Source organism: Ambystoma mexicanum, chromosome 5q (assembly GCF_040938575.1).
Source record: "Ambystoma mexicanum isolate Mex_15411 chromosome 5q, UKY_AmexF1_1, whole genome shotgun sequence".
Taxonomy (NCBI): Eukaryota; Metazoa; Chordata; class Amphibia; order Caudata; family Ambystomatidae; genus Ambystoma; species Ambystoma mexicanum.
The window spans coordinates 1194499875-1194519939 of record NC_090933.1 but is presented as its reverse complement, the minus strand read 5'-3'; the positions used below and the strand labels follow the sequence as shown (position 1 = coordinate 1194519939).

The 20065-nt window shown below is 44.6% G+C and overlaps 1 protein-coding gene across 22 annotated transcripts in view; it reads left to right on the top strand.

Moving 5' to 3' along the window:
* PTK2 (protein tyrosine kinase 2) overlaps positions 1-7287 on the top strand; it is a 1463565-nt gene extending 1456278 nt beyond the window's left edge. For all 22 annotated transcript variants that reach the window (XM_069621702.1, XM_069621703.1, XM_069621697.1 and 19 more), the window contains 2 exons: positions 193-273; positions 6036-7287. In XM_069621702.1, the coding sequence (XP_069477803.1) occupies positions 193-273; positions 6036-6248 (294 nt within the window). In that variant the 3' untranslated portion in view covers positions 6249-7287. The remainder of the gene's footprint in view (positions 1-192; positions 274-6035) is intronic.
* The last annotated feature ends 12778 nt before the right edge of the window (positions 7288-20065 follow it).

Genomic DNA, 20065 nt, shown 5'->3' with positions numbered 1-20065 from the left:
CTGTGTGCAGAGGGATGTCAGTTTTATGGAAGTGTGTAGGCGCGAGTAATATTGTTTGTACCCATGGACTGACTACATCAGTCTACAGTTTTAGAAATACTGTAATATGTCTCTTTGTTGTAAGATTGCTCATTTGCTGCTTAGATATTGATGGATTTGTTTGTAAATTCTGTCTCTCGTTTTTTCACGTAGGGTGTTGGTTTAGCACTAAGAACGCTACTGGCGACTGTAGATGAAACCATTCCCGTGCTGCCTGCAAGCGCTCATCGAGAGGTACCGCTCAATCCTTTCCCTCATCTCTTCTTTGCTTGTCGAACTGCTCTGATCATCACAGGTGCAGCCTTTGAATGTGAGGGATTAAAGCTGTGCAGCCTGCCCCAATGCTCAAGGGCTGCAGAGACATCATCACAATGGCGTTCAGATTTGGCCTTGCTCCCTAAATCCAATAGTGTGTGTTTGCCGGTGTGTGTGAGAGAGATCTAGTTATGAGAAGGTGCGCAACACGTCCACTAGCTTAAAGGATATTCTGGCTTTATGTGAATGAACTTGTTTCTAATCTGTCATGTGTGTAAATTCAGAGCTTCCAGCATTTGTTATGACCAAATAACATACAGATATTAGTGTCATTGTAAAACAGCGTTAGGGCCAACAAAATGCCATTTAGCTCAGCAGCTACTTAGCATTTCTGTGCTGCCTGCTGATTAGTGCACCCTTTTATACACACTCTGATTTCTTTGGCTTTGAGTACAGCCAATAGGCTCCTTTGCCTCTTCCCAGGTTCTCAGTCCATGCTTTCTTTCACCCCTGGTCCTGAAGAAGCTCGAACCCCATCTATCGGCACAGCCACCCCTGCCTCTCCCGATGTCCTTTGCATCACAAGTCCCTTTGCCTCCTTTTACCGCCAGCTGACAGCATCGTCGCCTTCATCGGGGCAGTGTAACCGTCATCCTCTTTGCCTACCCAACGAGGGGCAAGAAAAGGAAGCTGTCTTCAAATAGAAGTTCTTCATTATAGCTTTGGGTCCCAGCTGCATTAGAAACTCAGAGTAGTCTGACCACTACTTTTTGAAACTGTTCCGGACCACTGTAAATCATAGATAAAGATGGGGATTGAGGGCACAGCAGCCCATAGCAATAGACGAGGATTGGTTTCCTAGGGGCAAGTGGCTTTTGTTAAAGTATAGAACAGAGAATAAAACAAGCCAAGGGGAGCAGGCTGAACTACAGGCTATGTATAGAAACAAGGAGCCACTTGCCACCATGTGATGTTGCCTGTAAAACAAAGAGGAACTCCACAACAACGGCAACAAAAATGGAGCAAGCTAGAGTACACAAAAAAGGTGTTCCCGTGTATGAAATAAGTTAACTTTGTAAGTAACACTTATGCTATTTAGATGTTGCCTTAAGTGGTGATTTAATCACATATTTGTACAGATCTTTGGTACCTGTATATATATATTGTAACAAAAGCTCTGAGAGTATTCAGGGTCTCAATGATGCCAAAATTGAAAAAAGAAAAGAAAAAGTAAATAGATTGTACAACAAATTATTTTATTATTTTTTTAGTGCAAAAGAATATTGGCTGAGATTCATGAAATAGACATTCCGGCCTAATATAGCGCAGATAAATCAAAAAGTAATACGAAGCTACATAAAATAGAGCAACTTGCTATTATTTCAACAATTAAACAGTGATTGTGAAAAAATCTAAATGTACATTTGAACATAATCATATGGGGAATAGCTGGCAACAGAGAAAATTGTTGTGAGGAAACACAAACAGTACGAAAACCAATTGCAACTTGTTGTGGACATCAATACATCATTATAAACATGAATAAATCATTCCAAAAAGTCCTGGTTAGAAGATACCAGTTTAAGGCTGATGTAGAGGAGTCATGTTTATAATGATGTATTGATGTCCACAAGAAGTTTCAATTGGTTTTTCTTGCGTCAATAGGCACATGATGGTGGCTTAACTTCACTGATTAGCCTGGGACAGTCAGCCAATTCAGCTGTATTTTCTGTTTTGCAAAGACATAGATCCCTTTTGGGACTAATATTGTTTCAAATTACTTTGGATGTGATTTTCCATTTCATGTTGAAACTGTTTTCATACTTACTGTTTGTGTTTCCTCACAACAATATTTTCTCTGTTGCCAGCTATTCCCCATAGGATTATGTTCAAATGTACATTTAGATTTTTTCACAGTCACTGTTTAATTGTTGAAATAATAGCAAGTTGCTCTATTTTATGTAGCTTTGTATGACTTTTTGATTTATCGGCGCTATATTAAGCCGGAATGTCTATTTCATGAATGTCAATTTTCTTTTGCACTAAAAAAATAAAATAAAAATGTGTTGTACACTCGATTTACTTTTTCTTTTCTTTTTTTCGATTTTGAGATCAATGAGACCCTGATTACTAACAGGTCTTATGTTAAAATATATATACAGGTACCATAGATCTGTAAAAATATGTGATTAAATAACCACTTAAGCAACATCTAAATAGCATAAATTGTACTTACAAAGTTAACTAATTTCATACACGGGAACACCTCTTTGTGTACCATGTGATGTCTGACCAGCGAAGACAAGCCAGACCATCAAGTTCCAGGGTGGCGGCCGCAGCCGTTGGACATTTAGTAACTTCTAGCTCCTTTGCTTCAGATTGTTTACTCTTTCCTAGAATATTAGTAGATGTCTGTGGGTGGGGGGATCCTAGAAGTAGAAATCTAACCTTTTGTGATAACACTGCCACACCAGGCAGGTTTATTTGCAACTGGAGAATAGGCCGGTCAGTAAATTCAGCCAGAGGCTTCAGCATATAACACGTGCTTCTCCTGTGTGCCTCATTTCTCACGCTTTATATAAAGTCTATATATTTCAGCCTTCCGAATGATCCCAAAAGTGTGAAAATGTGCCGCCTCTTTCTCGATAGAATGCATGTTTTAGGATGTCCATTTATTGATTTGCAATGTTTCCCTTTGGCGTTCCTAACATCCCACAAAAACTAAAAGCAGTTGCAGTATTTCCAGGGGTTTTCCCAACTACGGATAGGCTTGTTGCGGCATACACCACACTCTGCCTTTTCTTATTTGTACATTATAATAGTGCTATATCGGTATTAGCTATGCACCTTATGAAATATATCTGGCGAATGACTGACCGTTTTTGTGTGCAACCCCTCATTTGAGTGCTAACGTTTTGAAAGCAAATGTTGATGAATGTAAGTGCATTCTCTTTACTGAATTACATAATGCGAAAAGCGGAGCGGTCATGATTTTTTATTATTTTAAAACATTGAAGTCATTAGCAGTGGCACTTTAGAGGATATGCATCTACATTAAAACATCAACGGTTGAACACCTCGAATGTAAGACAACAATTATTTTCTATTTTAAAAGCGGGGGCGGGGCCCTGTAACCCTCCACACATCCCCCACATTAATAAATAACCCAACCCCTCCTCCCACCTCCCCCCTTCGAGGTTTTCGACCTCGCAGTAATTGTCTTCGATGTTTTGTAGTGATACAGGACACTATCAAACGAGTAAAATGGACCCACAAAATAGCCCTACGGTTGATTTCTGTTACACAGCATCAACAATAGACTGAACAAATCATTGCAGGACTTTTTCTTCTACTACGAGAGCCTATAACATCCTTTATAATATATCCGCAATGGGCTTGACTATGGGAAACACTATTTAACTCTGGTAGGCAGAAATGGCAGGTTCACAGGTTTTCAGTATTTTGACTCTTATTCTCCATCTTTCCTTCCTCTTATCCTTCGTTCTTATTTTATTGATTTTCTCTGTCTTGTTTTCTTTCTATGCCTTAAGTTCTTTTACGTTCTTTCTCTTTCCTTTTCTTCTTTCCTGCTCTCCTTTACTGCTCTTTCTTTCCCTCCCTTTATTTCCCTTTCTCAATTTTCTTTCTTTCGCACACTTTCTTCCTCTCATTCTTTGCATTGTTCTTTCTATCATCCAGGTGTCCCTTCTTTAATTCTATCCTTCTGTCTTATCCTCGTTGCTATTTTTTCTTTTTTCAACTGACGGTACAAGATCCACTAAGTTTATTCTATTCCAGTTTTTAATTGTATTGTTTTCTAATGGTTGGTGCACTAGAACACCGGAAAAATCCAACTGGAATCTTTGCCAATGCTATTTCAGTGAAGGAAGACCCGCTTTACTTGCTGCCACTAAATGTTGTGAAGTGAACTCGGGAATACCACATGAGGCATTTCAATGACTGACAGCAAAGTCTTTCCATGCCTCCAACCTGGACTGGAAGTTTAAGAGTTCAGACTGCAACACAATCCTTTCCTATTTCTCCTCTTGTATTAGTTCTCCCTCACTCACCCATTTATGATTTAAATAATATTTAGTTTATAGACTTTTGGGTAAATGATGAGTATTGTTTATGGGAGGAAAGGCTTTGAATGAAATGCTCTGGTATTAAATGACACTATAACTCCCTTTTATATGTAGTCAAAGCAACACACAGCTGGGACCTTTGAGGGTGTGTTCTTTTTATACAGGTCTTCCCACAGTGGTGCTTCTGAACTTGGTTTCAGTAGAGAACGACTAGTGATATACTAGTTGCTGGCTTAGCTGTGGACCTACTTCACCACAAGGAGCGCCCATTTCCACATCCCCTGAGGCTGGCTGAAAAGAGGCATGATAACAAATAGGAAAGGGTCATGCTGCAGTGTGAACTATTGGGCGTTCTTCCGGCGTAATCATTCCATCCTTCTTTCTGGTTGGAAGAGTGAAAATAAGTTGATGCGAGTCGTGCAAAGAGCTACGTGGTGTATCCTCAGGCCATAGTGTTTAGCGACAGCAAGTAAGGTTGGTCTTCCTTTTTGGACACAAGATTGATCCATCATCCACCAAATAGTTGCGCTGATAACTGGAAGAAGCTTGAAAGTGGTCGAGTTAGTGTTATTTATCATTTGAAAGCAGGAAGGAAAGGGAGAATGAAAAAAGGCTGAGAAGAAATATGAAAGAAATACAATGAGAGTAAAATAAAAAATGGATAGATGGAATTAGTCCAGAAACTAGAAAACTAGAAAGCTACGTCTAGATGTGAGACAAGAATAATTGGCAGATGGAAGGACGCGGAGGGTTCAGATGGAAAGGAAGGTGAGAAAGATGGATAAGGTGACAACTAAAAAAGGAAAGAACATTATTAAAAAGTAGAAAAATAAAAAAGTAAAAAGGCTAGAATGATGGAAAAAGAGGCAAGAAATTATTGAAAAACAGATACTACTTGTGAATTAGTTAATTTCAGGATTGCATCAATGTGCTTCTGAGCTGAGACATGTTTCCTATAGTCAGGTCCACTATTCATATGTTGTAACTGCAGCCAGTGGCTCTCATTGTTGAAGAAAAACTCCTGCAGTGACCCCTTGGCTCTATTAATGATCCTGTGGAACAGGTGTTGACACCATTCAGGTCAGCAGTGTACATGGCATCGCCCATCAGCCACCCGTAGAGCTCATATTTGGGGCTATTTAAAACGTGTTTACAAGTCGGTAAGTGTTCTCGAAGCTGCCACTGGCAATTCCTTCAGTGTTTGAAATAAACTGCAATTCGAAACCACCAGCATTTAATTCAAACATATATAGGGAAATTGTTAAGACTGACTTATTTCAAATGTATACTGGGTATAAAGATGATTAAGTGATTTAATATTCCAAGTGTGATAAAAATAGGCCAACTCACTTGCTGAATAGCCTTGCAAATGTCTCTGGAAGACTCAAAACATGTGCTAATGAAGAATTCCTTGTACAAGCCTACTGTATGTGTTTGGCCACACTGGTACACATTATAACATAATTAGACATCTCAGTCGATTGAGAGTGTGGTACTAGATGAGTCTAGAGGGGGCGCGAAGTGCAACATGTGATTAATGCCCCGTGTGTGCCTTGCACCGGGTGGGCGGGTTCTACCAGAAAACTGTACTCTTAGCGTCTTCAGATCATAAGCCCTTTTGATGTGCCGTTACTCACTGAAACGTTTCTCTTCCAGATTGAGATGGCGCAAAAGCTGTTGAACTCTGACTTGGCGGAACTGATCAACAAGATGAAACTAGCGCAGCAATACGTCATGACGAGCCTCCAGCAGGAATACAAGAAGCAAATGCTTACTGCCGCTCATGCTCTGGCGGTGGACGCTAAAAACCTGCTGGACGTAATTGACCAAGCCAGATTAAAAATGATTGGGCATTCGAGACCACATTAAAACAGTTGGGGCTGCCCTTTGAATCTTTTAAGGAAGCACATTCATTGAGGATGAGACCCGACCTCCCACCAGCAGCGAGGATTATGACCCCATTAAAGCCTGGATTTCTGGGCGCAACTTCTCCGGCAGCCGTGAGAAGCAGCTTGTTCATACTCCTCCCGTTATAGAGTTCCGGGGTGATTCAGACGGTCTGAGACCCCCAAGGCGGCATGTGGAAGAGTAACGGTTGTACAAAGTCCCATATGGATCCTTGGGAACGGTTCTGTTTTCACACAAGCATCGAGAACGCATGAGGCCCACTGCGGTGAAACTGGGGAAATGGCAGCGCCGGATTTCTCTGGGCAGCAGACAGGAAAAGTATTGGGGCGCGGAGAATTCGGGGACACCCAAGGGCCGAGAATTCTCACCCACTCGCAGTACAACAAACTGTCAAGACTGGAATTTTTCTATTTCTACACAACAGTTACGTCGCAATATGCTAATCACGATTTACAGAGAAAGAACATAAAAAGCTATATTTTCAAGACTTAATTCATTTAAAAACTAAAGGTTTTTTCATCTTTTACCTTTCATGTGGATTGTGAAGCAGTTCATGGGATACTAACTCTCGAACAGGATGGAAACCCCCCTGTCCCCGATCATCTTTCCACGCCAGGCGGTTTTGCACAGATAGTTGTTATTTCCTCCTGGAGCAGAGTTGGTGCTTCGTATCCGTGCAGCCCAGCGCCAATTTTAGAAAATGAACTTCTGTGACAACACGTGTTCCCATTTTTATATAATTTATAAACAAAGATTAAAGCCATGCTGAATATTTTAAAATGTCTGTAGTTTCCTAACCCATCTATATATGTCTTTCCTTCGAGTAAAAAGCAAAGCGGTGCTTTTTTGTTACTCAACACACACATTTCATTTTCCATTGCACACTTGTTCTGTTATAAAAATGCTCCCTGTAGTTTGTTGGGGGATATAAATTATTCTCAGGAAGAATATAATTAATTGTACAGTTACTATGACCTATTAAAAGGTGTTACCAGTGAAATATCCTGCAGTGATATTTGTTTATTTTGCCTGGTTTAGCAGTTGGGGCGCTTATACTAAAGTAAAGCTCTGTATCGAAATGTAAACTGTGGGCTAATGTTTACCTTCCCGCTCACCCTGGATCTCACATTGCCTCCCAGATGGGTCCTTTTCTGATGACGACCAGTGCATGTGGTCATTGCCACAATGCAACATACCATTTGTGTGTGCCCATATCCCACTCCTACTCTGAGATAGTCATGGATGGGGACCGCGGAGGGTGTGGCGTAAAGACGCTGCAAAAGCATGCCGGCCTGCATAGAAATGTGATTCACTCAGTGGCGGGAATGTCTGTATTTTCGGCCATTACTACCAAAAATACTGCCACAACCTTAATGAATTGTTTCAAATTTGAGGGTGTGAGGAAGGGGTGCAGTAGTTGTGGGTGATTGCTGTGTGTTGCGATCAGTCCCTTGTATTATGGTTTTGAGTCGTTGGTGTAATGCCAGACACTTTACGCATTCATCAGAAGAGGGGTACACTACCAATCTTTCAGACTTGCAGGTACATTGGAATCGGTCCCAGTGTGTAATTGTATCGGTGTCTTATCTTTTAATACCTCACTCATTGGTTTGCTCCACTACTTAAATGTTCTTCTTTTTTAATGTGTAGTTAGCTTTAAATAATATGGCGGCAAAGGTATTGCATTACCTTGATTGATCCACAGTGCATGATGGAGTGGGAACATGGAGCAACTCCGTCACCACGTTCACAGGTAAGACGACAATAAAGACGGACGTGCAGGAGTGTGTGGGTAAGAGGCAGCTTAGGGCATGTGAAAAACTGCTTTCTCTTCACAATAACACCGCAATTCCTCCTGAGGTGTGGTAGCACTGGGTAAAGGCCATTTTCTGCTGCCACTCCACATTCACGTTCGATAACCGCTGTGTTTGTTATAAGCTTGGTGTTGATATGAACTAAGATTAGGGCAGAGCAGCCACTTCTAAACATCTAGGTATGAGGGAAGACAACAACCCAGACCAAATCTTACCTGGAGCCCTGGATAAAGCTGCTGTTTAGTGTCACAACCAAATACCTGCAACCATGCTTTGCACTCGCCACTAGCCATGGGCTAGTGATATTTGTCTCTTGTTAAGTAATGCATTGTGCGCTGTGTATATGTATAGAATTGAGGTGGCAAGTGACTTTTTCATGGCTGGCTAGTAGCTTACAACTTGAATGTTTGCCCCCTGCCTACAACTACAAAATAATTCTTTGCACACCATAAGATAACTAAATACTTCTTTGATCAGCCTCCACTGTTCTGTGCTTTTCCTTGTTAGTGTTGCTCCTCTGTCTTTGCCAATTTCTGATTATTTCCATGAGAACCAAACCTCCGCCCCCATTAATGGGCACTTTGACCTAGTCTGAATGTTATTATGCACTTCAGTAACTTGCAACTAGAGACCTATTGTTTGCCAAGTTGTGGTATTTATTGATTACGGACCTAGCTTCGGGAAGCAACAGAGCACTGTGCAAATCATAGGGGGAAGCACAGATTCAAGGAAGCGGGGGAGGGGGAGCAGGACATTTGGCATCAAGGGATCTGCAAGCAACCAGGGGCGTAAACACAGGTAAAGTGGTAAGTAGTAGGGAGGTGTCATTCCTTGAAGAGGTGGGTTTTGAGTTCCATCCTGAAATGTAGACGCAAGGGGGCCAGTCTGGTGTTGACAGGGAGGAGGTTACAAAGTCTTGGGGGTGTAGTCAGAGAAGGCCTGTCTGTTCTTTCCTTCCTGCACCAGCAACTTTCAAGTCTGAACAATTCCCTACTCCTGCATGATCATGGCCTCCAGAGATGCTGAGTTTGGCAGTGAGGTAGTTTGGGGTCTTCCGGGCGACAGCCTTGTAGATGATGCAGCAGGATTTGAAGATGATCTGCGCTGGCTCCCGCTGCAAGCACCTTTCAGTGAAGGTCAGGGTGATGTGGTCAAATTTGCAGAGTTATTTGATGAGGTTGTGCTGCAGCATTCAGGGGCCATCTCAGGCATGCCAGGGTAGTCACCGGAAGGCCCTTCAAAAGGTCTTTGCCACCATCCAGATGGAAGCGGTACAAAGCTTTGACAGCAGATCTGAAGTTGTTCTCTGGGATGAAGGGCTTGATATTCCACAGAAGCAAAAGCTTACCAAGCCGTTTGTGTCTTCCTTTCTATTTGCCGTTTAAAGGAGAGGTATCTGTCGATGTTGAACCCAAGGGACTTTGCACAGGCGGGTCTGGCTGTCAGAGTGTTCAGAGTTGATCAGCAGAAGGAATTCAGTCTTGGAGAAGTTGAGCTTCAAGTAAGCACTGGACATCCAGGACTGGATCAATGTGAGGCAGCTCTTGGTTCAGTTTGTCTTTGACAGAGGATTTCTTGAGATATAGCTGTGTGTCAGCTGTGTGTCATCTGCGTATTGGTGGTGTGGATGTTGAGTGGAGCCAGGAGGGTTCAGAGCAGTTCCATGCAAAGACTGAAGATCACCGGGGAGAGGATCGATCCTTGCTGAACTCCACAGGTGATGGGTAGAGTTAGTGATCTAGAAGAATCCATTTGTACAAACTTGTGGTGACTAGCAAGGTTGGATTTGAACCAGCAGAAGAAGAGCTTGCTGATACTCATACAGCAATGTAGATTGCCAGTGATCGTCTGGGGGTCTACTGTGTCAAATGCTGATGAGAGGTCAAAGAGAACCAGGAGGCAATGATGCCCATCATCAAAGATTTTAAAGCGATCATCTATCACCTTGATGGTAGCCGTTTCTGTGCTGCATCTGGGTCTTTAGCCAGATTGGTAGGCCTGCATGAGGTTGTTTACTTCGATGTGTTGGAGGCGTTGCATCGCTACTACTTGCTGAAGGATCTTACCTATTAAGGGAAGATGGGTGATGGTGGGATAGTTGCTGAGGTAGTTGGGGTCCAGTGATTCTTGAGAAGTGAGCAGAACTGTGCAGTTTTTAGGGTTGAGGGGAAGGTGCCTTGATTTAGGGAGCTGTTGATGATTGTCTGGTAAGGGAGGGGTGCTTCAGTCTGAAGGGTCTTGAGTACAGAGGCAGGAAGGATGTCATCCGTATATGATCTGGCCGTGAGGGGATGCTAGGGTGGCAGTGAGGTCTTCCATGGTGAGTGTCTTGAAAGTTGTTCATGCAGTTGTGGTTTTGCAAGATTGGATGTGTGGTCAGTTGTGGCTTTGGTGTCTATGTGCTAATCTTGTTGAGAAGAAAGAGTTGATGGGGGTGGATTTTTTGATGGAGACAATTTTCTGACCTGCAAATGGCCAAGTTCTAGATTACTAGTTCCACTAGACAACTTTTTATCCGACTTTAATAACCCTTCTGTTGTGATGTGATACAAATGAAGTAGCAACTTGAGAGCATTTTAGAATGTTCATACTGCCACAGGCAGACCATTGCCTGTGGCTGTAGACGAGGAACTGCAGTTGCATCGTGGTCTTTCCTATTAACATGTCCTTGGCAATGAAACTCACTGAACTTGGATGTCTCAATCGTTTAATTGTTAGAAATGCAGAGTTGACGGTTTCCTGCACCACACCTATGCAATGTGCCTGTGGTGTTCCCTCCGCTTGTGGTGTTTCAGATGGAGGTAGCAACACCCTTGTCATTAACAACTAACAGGGCAGAAATGATCATTCATCCCAAAAAGAGTAGCAACAAGACAAATGTATATTTCTCAATTTTTGGGGTGCTTTAGGTGGCAACAACATGCTAAATAAGAGCGCTTTGAGACGCTACAGTATACTGCAATACTAGCAAAAGGCAGGGTTTAGCCAGCTGCAGTAAACAGGTCATCCGTGCCCTAAAGTCTCTGTATTGGGGCCTTAGGCCCATTAGGTGTCCCAAAGCCGTTGAACGTCCTTTTATATTGACAGGATATCTGTTTGAACCATGGGATGATTTCAAGTGCCGGTGGCCGTTGATGACAGTGCAGTGATGGTACAAAATGAGTGCGCGCTGTAGTACACCTACCTGGCATTCACCCTGGATTTGCTAATGTCTTGAATGCTGTAGATTCACCCGAAAGGTTCAGTGCAATGTAATGTACATGCCAATTGATTGGCGGACACTGTTTTCATCCAATGAAATAGGCCACTTATGGTGTCTGTGTAAAACATGCTAAGCAGTCAACCTGTGCTTGGACATGTCTTGGATGTTTGAGGTTCATGTCTAAGAGCTAAATCTCTGTGCGTGAAACACCATTTTGGTGGTTTTGCTGCAGCAAGCCTAGCCTTGGGTCAAGAGAAATTTTCCAATTTGCCCAGTGAGGTATTCCCATCTTTTTAGTCACTACCCCAAGCTGCTAGCTCAAGCATGCTTTTATTATACACTTTTTTAATTGAAATTTTAGGGTACAACCTCATTTACAATAGTAGTAAAATATGGCACTGTCAGGTACATTACATGGTATTGCACCAAAATACCATGAAGAACACCCCGAACGCGTGCTGGTTGTGCATTCGGCATTGCAGAAAATGTTGTAGCCAAAAATGCCAAACTAGGTGAGCAGGGTTTGTGAGGGTGTTTCCCGCACTCGTAGTTCGGCATTTTTGGCTTCGGGGGTGTCCCTGCATACATTAAATGTAGACCGGGTCTGTCCCTGCATACATTAATAATAATTTCGCATTTATATAGCGCTACAAACCCTCAGGTATCTGAGCGCTGCTTATTATTACCCACGGTGTGTGGTGCTCATTTATCGACCTCGGAAGGATGAAAGGCTGAGTTTGGCCCCGCCGGGATTCGAACCTGCGTTAGCAAGCTCTGCACATGTCAAAGCGAGCGTCTACTCGCTGTGCCACTTGACCGGCTTCCACATTAAATGTAGACCGGGGCTTGCGGGGATGTCCCTGCATACATTAAATGTAGACTGGGGGACAAAAGAAGAAAATCCCAAAAGCTTGGTTTACAAAATGCAAACAAGTCGGCTTTGCATTTTTATAACTCAAGCTTTTGGGATTCGTTATTTTAACGTAGATCCACATTACATATGTTACATCAGGAAACCCAAATGGAGCCCTAGCCTGTCGGACAATAAAAATATAGATCAAGTATACATCATAAAATCCTAGGAGACAACCATGAGGCATGTCCAGTAGGTCTTTGTGACATGAAAGATCCTCTTCAACTGTAGGGGTTCTGGTACCTTGAGGTGCGTTCATTTGTATTTGAGAGAGCATTGTTTTTCAGCCACAAACTCATTCCAACAGTATACAGAGCAATCCTGGGGCACATGCGTTACAATGAAGGGAAAGGTGGGATGAGTAACTGACAGGAAAACATTGAAAGTTGGGGAAAACATCATGCTAAGGTCATGGAGGGTGACCGGACACAATTATTCAGAGAGAGTGGATATGTGCAGGGGGAATGGCCCTAGATGCAGTAGTGATAGAGATGCCGGAGGAATGGTGAGATTAAGGCGGTGGTGGTACAGAGGTTGGAGAGAGGGGAATAGCAGTAGATCGCGTCAGCCAAGTGTTAGTTAAGAATTGATGCAGTCACACTGTGTGAGACTACACAACACTTATCTGCTTGCTATTAGGCAACCCACCTTTTGCTATAGGCCTGTACTATACAAGTTGGTATTGTGACTGAGCAGCCAGGCCTATCTCAAGAGGGGGTAAATGTGCGCTGTACAAATGAAATCCGTAAATACAAGTAGCCAAGTAACACACTCGGTTTCCGTTATAAATAGTCAATTATATAATTAACATCATTTTTAAATATGCATTCTTTAAAAAGGCAATTTGCGTAACAATGTAAATATACTTTAAAAATACTTTTCAGAATCAAAAACAAGGTAGTGAATAATCTTTGGATATGCTTCTTACACAATTCCTACACCCGGAGGTGACGTCAATCACAAGGACGGAATAGCATTTATATATCATACTTTGCAGCTTCTGAGGTTGCAGAAAGGAAAGGTTAGGGAAGGAAAAAGGTTAAACAGTTTCTCAGTATACGAGAGAACAACTAAATCTTCCAATTAAATCTAGATAAGCCTTTCCCAGCAGTCACAGTCTACAACAAGCTACCGCCTATGAGGGACAAACCATAACAAAGTCAATGGACGAGAAGGGTCTTCATGGAGCCAGGACAGCCTAAGTCAATTAGAGCACTGTCTATGGATCTGAGGCACTTCTTAATAAATCAAAGTCTTGCACAAAGTTAGAGAGTTTGTAGAAAAATCACTTGTAGGGCCACAAGCTGTTAAGCCTGTGAAAAGAGAGTTGGAATCAACTCTTAACAAGTAAGCCACTGCAATTCCCACCTGAGAAAAGCCCAGCTAAACGACAATGAGGTAAGTACCCCAAGCCTAAACAGTACCTCTGGTTTGAAGAAGAGTGGTCCAGCTGGGTTCTGTCTTGCTACAGCAGATCCTTGTTACTGAGCATCATTCTTGGGGAAAAGAGGTAGGACGTCTGGAGGGCTCCTGCGGCGGTACTTGGGAGGCCATCGGCAGCTACTGGTTCTTTTTGGTTCAGCAGCACTTCACGGTTTCAGCACTTAGCAAACAGCACCGTTGTGGATCTCGGAAACCTGTTGAGCTACCTTCACTTCTTGGGTCCTGAACTCTGGTGAGGGGACTCAGGTTCTGGTGGTCCTGCTTCTGGAGAGTCCTTAGGAGACTCCTGGAGCTTCTAGCCGGATTTGTTACTGCTTCAGATGTTTCACTCGACTACGGATACTAGACTCCAGGCATTGGGCTTACAAAGCAACGGTGAGGCACAGCAAGTCGGGGGTGATGGTCCAGTGGAGTTCGTCTCAGGGTTGGTTGGTCCCACAGCTTCTCTGTCGAGGTGAAAAAGGAGTTCAGCACAGCAGCAGGGCTTCACCATGCAATTCAAAGGTCCAGGAGGATGCTGAAAGCTTTAATCACGGTTTCTTCGTCGGGTGTTTCTCCTAGTGGTCGACTCTTCCTGTAGTCCCAAAACCCCCTGCCTTTTTAAGCAGGTTTATTCTATCACACATCAGGGTGGCTGTCCTGAAAGAACAGCCAGCCAATCAGGACTAGTTGCATTCAGGCATTCCTAGAGACAAAGTACAGGGGAGTTTCGGGACCCTCCCTCACATCCTGTCCTTACAGACAGACTGGATCCGGAGGCGGGCTTCAGGGCTGAAACCCGCCAAAGACGAGACAAACAAAGGGCTTGAATTTGTCTCAACGCACAAAGTAAAACCCAAGAAAGACCTCACAACAGAAAATGGCGAAAAAAGAAGACAGTCGCCATTTTGGCAAAATGGTCACCTATGGGTAGGAGAATTGTGGGCTCTAAGGTAGAACACTCCTGTGTTGAGCTCAGTATTTGATCGGATGGTCTTTATTGTTCTGTGCAAGGTCACAGGTGGGAAAAGGTAGGAGTTCCTGGTTACTTCGCAGCAAGAAAGATTAATTGAATCTTGTGTCTACACGCTGAATCTCGCTCATTCAAGCATTCCTGACGAACGGATGGCAACAGCCTTGGAACCCCATGAGACCAACTTGAACACTTTGCCACACAGCGTTTTCTGAACAAAACTTCATTCCTAACCTCCAGATCTACATTACTTAACTTGCCTTGAGAAGGAACCTTCGGGTTCGAAACGCGTGTCGACTGACCACTCTTTAGACCATGCGTCTACCTTATGAACATTAAAGAACCACACCTTCACACACTGCATTCAAAGTGTACATCTTTGTAGTCACAAGATTCAATGAAACTTTCTTGCGAGGTAACCAGGAACTCCTACTGGTCACCTATGGGTGCTGTACCGTAGCTGAGGGTTCAGCCTGCGATAGAAAAGCACAATTGTGGGGGCGTGGCTAGGCAGCACACGATGAAGACATGTCTGCTGTGAGCTCAGCCAACGGGCCCCCTTAATAATGTCATTGTAACATTTTTGCATCCACGCTATGAGCCCAAGTAAGCAAAAGCGAAGACTGAACCCGGTCTGTTTTGGCGGATCACAGTCCCAATAGAGATCAAAGTACGATTGCCGGAGAGATCGCCAGGTTAAGCTGGAGTACCCTTGCGACCGTTGAGACCAGCATGGCGGTGCGCGCCATTTCTGCTGCCGAATATTCAAGACCTCATCGCCCCGGACGGTGGTCCCTGGCTTCCCGCTGACGAGAAGAACTAGGAGCGGAGGACTCTCCCCTACTCCTCGGTGAGGTGAGCGACTGCGACGAGCTGACTGGGAGCGCTGCAGATGCGGAGGGGCTAATACTCCGGGAGGCTGGGGAGCGCTGCCGCCTACCTGTGTGTCTCCGCGTGGGGGGGGAACTCTGCTTGCCCGCCGGCCATCGTGGAGAGGTAGTCGGAGGAGGGACAGTGTAAACTTATATTCGGCTGAGAGGACTGGCAACTTGGAGAGCCGGGGGTGACCCGCCTGCCTATGTGAGGAGGAAGCGAGCTGCGGCTGCCGCACGCCACCGGGCCAAAGCTGGAGCCCTTCGTGACCACGGAGATTAAGATGGCGGTGTACGCCATTGCACCTGGCGGACAGCGGAGGCCCCCTCTAGTCCGGGTGGTAATCTTAGTTCCACATTGAAAGGAAGCGTATCCAGGAACGGAGGATCCCTCCCCGCCTCGCAGAAGAATGAGAGTGTGTCTGCGACGAGCTACGGTGAGCGCTGTGGGCGCTGGGGGGCTAGTGCCCCGAACTCAGGGAGCGCCACCCGCCTGCCTGTGCGCTTCTGTGTGAGAGGGGCTCTCCTCGCCTTCCCGACTTTTGCAACGAAGGAGTTGGAGGGTTTGACTGGTCTTGTGGCCGGAGCGGAGGGCCGAGCGGCTTGGAGGTCCAGGAGTAGGTTGCTGGCCTACTTGGAGGGGAGGTGAGCCGCGTCTGCTGTTTTGAGTGCAGCCGATTGGAGTTGGGCCGCCGCTCGTTGGGGCCTGGAGGTGAGAGAGGTTGTGGAGCTAGCTGCAGTCCCGCACGGCGGAGATAAACACCTCGAAAGACTCACTGGCCAGATCTCTGGCAGAGCTAACCTCCCACCTTGGTGGTCTTGAAGATGGAGTGAGTGATCTGGAAAACGTAACCTGTGAGCAAACGCATGATACGGAGGTTCTCACAGAGCGATGCGAGTGATTGAAGACCATCTAGAAGAGATCTGGGCTAAGCAGGCGGACCTTGAAAATAGGTCTAGGTGCAATAATGTGCGCCTTCGGGGTATTCCTCAGCATGTCTCAGATCAAGAACTACCCAGCTATGTCAGCGAACTGTTCCGAAGCCTGCTGAGCCTTCCTCCTTCTGAAACCCTGACTCTGGATAGAACGCACCGGGTATACGCCACTGCCCAGCAGAGGAGAAATCTCCTTCCGGATGTCCTTACCAGAGTTGATTATTTCCATCAGAAGGAGAAAATCATGTTAGCGGCCAGAAAATCAGAAGCTGTGCAATTCCGGGCAGCGTCTGTTCGGCTATTTCAAGATCTCTCCCCATATACTCTAGCATGTCGGCGTCGACTGCAGAAGGTTCTGCATGTCTTCAAACCCAGAAGATCTGCTACCACTGGGGGTCCCACTGCAAATTTATTTTTGATTTTTGCAATCAACACTATGTGATCTCTTCAGAAGCAGAGGCGAGGGAGCTAATGGCCGAGGATACTACCGTCCCTGCGTCGGACCGAGATCCTCTGTTGGAAGCGGATCAACTCCGATAGATGGAAGAAGAAAGCCCAGAAGTTGGCGGCGAGTGGGCCATCCCACTCACCGTGATGAACAAACTACAGATGGAGGTCGCGCCCACCTATCACCAGAGAGCCCAAATAGTCACTATCAGTCAGCTAGTACCCAACGATCCGACAACGCCCCTGCCTAATGTCAAAAGAAGAAAGGGAAGATACAGGGAGCACATCCTCGGACTCCCTACACGGGAAGCGTGGGGGCAAGACTTCAACCTGCACAGTTAAAACCTCTCATGAGATTGGAACTCTATCGAAGGTTTCTTAAAAACCTGGTATGGTAAGAAGTATTGAAGGGCTCACCTTTTGACGGGGGAGATCGTCTACTCTCTGACGTAAGTAAGCTGACTGGTTGATCCTGTGGCCCTAAGTGGTCAGGGAATGGATCCCCTGGGTGAGGTTTGATTGATAGATTGAAAAAAATCACACAAGATTTCAAAGTGGGGTGCCTATGTCGGATTGCGCCTGTTTCTGTTGAAAGTTTGTTGATGTTAGAATGGAAGTTGAAGCTCGGGAAAGCTTTTCACAACTTGTTTCTTATTACTCTCCAAGTTATTTTATCTCATTGTTTGACAATGCAAATAGTTTTTTCCTCCTTTTTGGTTTTGTTGCCGTTTTGTATGGTTTTCATTATTTCCCCTTGCTATGGAATTCTAATATTGGGTCTGTCTTGAGAAGAAGCTGCCAACAACAAAGCAAGTTGCATAATGCTAATGTCATGACTGAAATAGTATCAATGCGCTCTAAAGTTTTGGTCATCTGGAATGAGTTAAGTGCTTCATTGAAGGTTAATAGCCGAACCCTTAATACCTGGCGTGACATGGGGTTGAATGGTGATTGTAATGTAATAACATTACCTCTTGTAATTTGAGAACTATGTCAAGTGGGGGAGGAACACAAATGAATACCGAAATGACAAACTCAAATATTTGCTGTCTCACTCTTAATGTCCAAGGTCTCAATTCCTCACTAAAACGGAGAGCTCTTTTTCAGCGGATGGTGGCATACAACCCCACAATACTATTTATACAGGAAACTCACCTTTTGTCGACCGATGAATTCCGATTGAATGATAAGCTTTATCCAACCACATTCTGTGCCTCCTCAGGGACGAAGCGGTGTAGGGTGGCTATTCTTGTCCGGAAGGGGACACTGTTGAAGGTTCATAGGACCTGGTTAGATACGGGAGGGAGATATGCTCTGGTGGTAGCTACGTTGTATGGGAAGAAGGTGACCTTGTTGTCGATATATGTGCCCAATGCCAATCAAAACCTATTTTTTTGCCACTATATCTAGAATATTAAGTGAGCATGCTGAGGGTGACCTCATAATTGGGGATTTTAATGCTGTGATCAATCCGTTGGAAGACAAATCCCTCCCCCCAACCCCAGCTGACAAGAAAAATGTTATGGCTCTCACTTCTCTTCTCCGGGAACATTCACTGATAGAGGGGTGGCGTTTTTTTCACCAAGGGGAGCGGGATTACACTTTTTACTCTGCTACATCAGGGTTTCTAGGTTAGATATGTTCCTTCTTTTGGACACCCTTATCCCCCATACCGTAGAGATAGAGATCCTCCCGAAAGCCTTATCTGAACATGCTCCGGTGCTGGTGTCCATGTCCCCATTTAGCGATTCCCTAGAGCCCCCAGATTGCATAAACCAATATTTTGCACCCAATCATACAGGAGAGTTAGAATATGCAGTAGTATGTTATGCGGCGAAGGATGTTATCAGAGGTCAAGTTATAACTCAAGCAATTGAGCGGAGGAAAGTTCACAGGCAGGCTCAGGCTCAATTGGAATTGAGGCTTCGTGAGGCAGAAGAGTTGCATAAAAAGAAACCATCTAGGCGCACCCTTAGGGAGGTTCGTATAACTCAAAAAGCACTTGAAGCTCATCATATGGGCCCGGCTGCCTACGGAATTATGCGCACTAAACAATACTATTATTCTAAAGGGAACAAGGTGAATCGCTTGTTGGCGGCTAAACTTAAGCAGCAGGCAAAGCGTAACCACATAGATTCTTTAAAAGACGTAGATGGGAGGCACATTTTTACTGAATCTGGGAAACTCCAGATTGTAGAGGTTTTTTTTCAAACCCACTCATCCCCTCACATATCGGACCCACAGCCAGCCAGAGATTTTATCCAGAAGGCAGATCTTCCACAGATATCTCCTGAATTTCGTGAACGCTTAGAGGCCCTGATAACTACGGAGGAGACAGAAACAGCAATTTGCTCCCTCCAACTGGGTAAGGCCCCAGGTCCAGACGGCTTTACTAATACATTTTATAAGATTTTCCGGGCGGAATTAACCCCTCACCTAACGAAACTTTTTAACTCGGTGTGGAAGACTGGAGTAGTGACGAAATCAATGGCAGAGCCAGCCACGACACTGGTGTTGAAGCCTGAGAAGGATCACACGGATTGTGCCTCTTACAGGCCAATTGCATTGTTAAATACAGACGCTAAATTTGCTGGGGAAAATAGCAAGCCGCCTGTGTCCAGCCCTCCCATCCCTGATCAACAATGACCAGACAGGATTTATACAAAACTGGTCCATTTATGACAATCTACGCCGCGCTATTAATTCAATTGCTCTTGCCCCGAAGATTCCAGGTAGACTATCCCTAGATGCCCATAGGGCGTTTGATAGTATGTCTTGGGGATATCTAAAAATGGTACTGGAGGGGTTTGGATTCGGGCCGGAGTTTTCTAGATTAATACTCTCAAATTTTCAAATTCCCTCGACCAAAGTCAAGGTAAATAAAAACTGGACTCCGCTAATCAGATTAGCCAAAGGCACTAGACACGGGTGTCCTTTGTCACCTTTAATTTTTGCCCTGGCAGTGGAGCTCTTTGCCCAGCATGATAGACTACATCCAGATATCCTGGGTTTTGAGGTGGAGGGACACCGCCATAAAATAGCGCTATATGCAGATGACTTACTTTGTTTCTTGAGGGACGCTCCTCGCTCGCTTCCCCCCTCTTAGACCTTTTAGACAGGTTCGCTATGATATCTGGATTCAAGGTGAACCCAGCTAAATCAGTGGGAACGACCGTGTCTGAGGACCCAGATAGACTAG